Source organism: Sphaeroforma arctica, assembly GCF_001186125.1.
Source record: "Sphaeroforma arctica JP610 unplaced genomic scaffold supercont1.2117, whole genome shotgun sequence".
NCBI classification, from domain to species: Eukaryota; class Ichthyosporea; order Ichthyophonida; genus Sphaeroforma; species Sphaeroforma arctica.
In genome coordinates this window covers 2,648-4,645 of record NW_014038441.1, presented here as the reverse complement: position 1 = coordinate 4,645, position 1,998 = coordinate 2,648, and the positions used below count along the sequence as shown (strand labels likewise).

Here is a 1,998-nt window from a genome sequence, read left to right as displayed (position 1 = left end):
AGCTTAATTCACAACATTTTTTTTTTGCTGTAAGGCTGGTAGCGATGCCCATTTGCCGTTGCAAAAACGACGAAAGTTGATGAAAAAGAGCCACCATGAATTATATACACCGAGACAAATAACCCCCCGATTGCAATAAATATTGGCCACCATACAGAAAATCATCGAGTTATGGCAAAAGCCTAATTATATAACGTACAAATAGGAGTCAGAGTGCATCACAATGCCGAAATATACAGAAATATATAGCTTGTGTTTTGTATTTAATGGATCAGAAGTCACAGCGGACCGGAGGGTTGTCTATCGGAGCTGTCATCATGGGTGTCTGTAAACAGTTGAAGAATAGAAACCCTCGTTAGCGTACCAAGCCAATACGTCTTGAGCGTGTGCAGTTTGTGGTTTGTGAAGCGCATTGGCACATTTGATTCATATGTCAGAAATCGGATATGTGTTTTCTGCTTTCCCTGTGCATATGTACTACTTAAGAGTTCTAAAGGTTGATATGCCTGCCTGCTCTGAGCCAACCAAGCCCTGGAGAGCCGAATCTGCCCTCCAACTCTAGGCGGTCACACCGCAGTATCGAGGCACATTCAACTATTGCAGAACACATACAAAGACATTCTATACGAAAACTCCCTCAGAACGGTACATACTCATACATCGATACATACTAATACATCGATACATACTAATACATCGATACATACTGATACATAAGATGTAACCGACCTACTCACGTGTCGTATTTTGATAGAAATGACCTTCCTCACAAAGCGCAGGAGCAGCAAAGGCCTCGCTCTTGACCGCAAGTAGCTCATTCAAGGTACCGATAGATGCTCCAGATGTCCCAGATGTCCGATCCACTCCTAGTTTCAACACATATAACTCCACTATCACCCATATATTGAACTGCACCCAAGCACACCGTATTCAAACGTACACACAACTGCACGTAGTCCAAAAGATGCACACGTACCTGTTCGTCTGTGGTGTTCTGCGCATACATTCCTTTCTTGCAAACGGCGACAGCCCCGGGTCTGCCCTCAAACTGCAGGTGGCCATACGGCCCTTCATCCCGATCCAACACGTGCGTGAAGCTTGTCTCAATGAGCGATAGGCCGAAGTTGATGGCTGCATTCACCCCGAGCACACACATGGGAGAGGTACTGTGAGGTAGGGAGAAGATGTGTGAGCCGATTATAGCTGTCTATTGGATCTCCCTACTCTGGCCATTGTCAAAGGGATGTGTCAACGATAATGCAATTGTGGGTACTGTATGAAGAATGTGTATAAAATACTAGCATGGATCTAGTTAGATACACATGACTCTAATACACATATGGGTGATTTGCTGTGTAATCGAGAGATGTATTGGAGAGTAAGCGATAATCAGATACCAGACCGTTGTACACTGTCGATCTAAAGCGCACGTGTTTTAAAGGTAACGTAGTTTAGGATACACTATAACGAATCCATAGCGCTTGTCTACGAGTGGACCGTCTGGAGTTGAAGGCAAATAAGTGTGATTTGCTGTTTTGATTAAAAATATAGTGTGAGTCATCAAGTGGGTATCCATTTGTCGGACCTGTGTATATTAAATGGTTCACGAATGCGTATGGCAATTGTGCCGACTATTCTATAGTAAAACAGGATATTCGTGAAACTCTTCTGCATCAGGAATATTTCAGAATTGATACACGCCAGCATGTTCCCTGGCACACAACTTCGGGGTGACGTGTTGTGAGGACGTTGGATAACATATTTTTAGCTAGGCCTGCAAGCCACCACACGACTTTACTTGTTTCATCCACCAAGTACTAGTGCACGTATTGCTTGCATTAGTACTGACGCACGTGTTGTGAGGACGAAGGATAACTTATTTATAATTAGGCCTGCAAGCCACCACACGACTTTACTTGTTCCATCCACCAAGTACTAGTGCACGTATTGTTAGCAATAGTACAGACGCACGTGTTGTGAGGACGAAGGAATAACTTA

General features: G+C 43.7%; 1 protein-coding gene across 1 annotated transcript in view; it reads right to left on the bottom strand.

Moving 5' to 3' along the window:
- Positions 1–254: 254 nt before the first annotated feature.
- The window catches only part of SARC_12174 (hypothetical protein), a gene marked incomplete at its 5' end in the record, with an annotated part of 3,625 nt that continues 1,881 nt past the window's right edge, over positions 255–1,998 (bottom strand). The window contains 2 exons of the mRNA XM_014293725.1: positions 255–325; positions 977–1,166. Of these exons, the coding sequence (XP_014149200.1) occupies positions 272–325; positions 977–1,166 (244 nt within the window). The remainder of the gene's footprint in view (positions 326–976; positions 1,167–1,998) is intronic.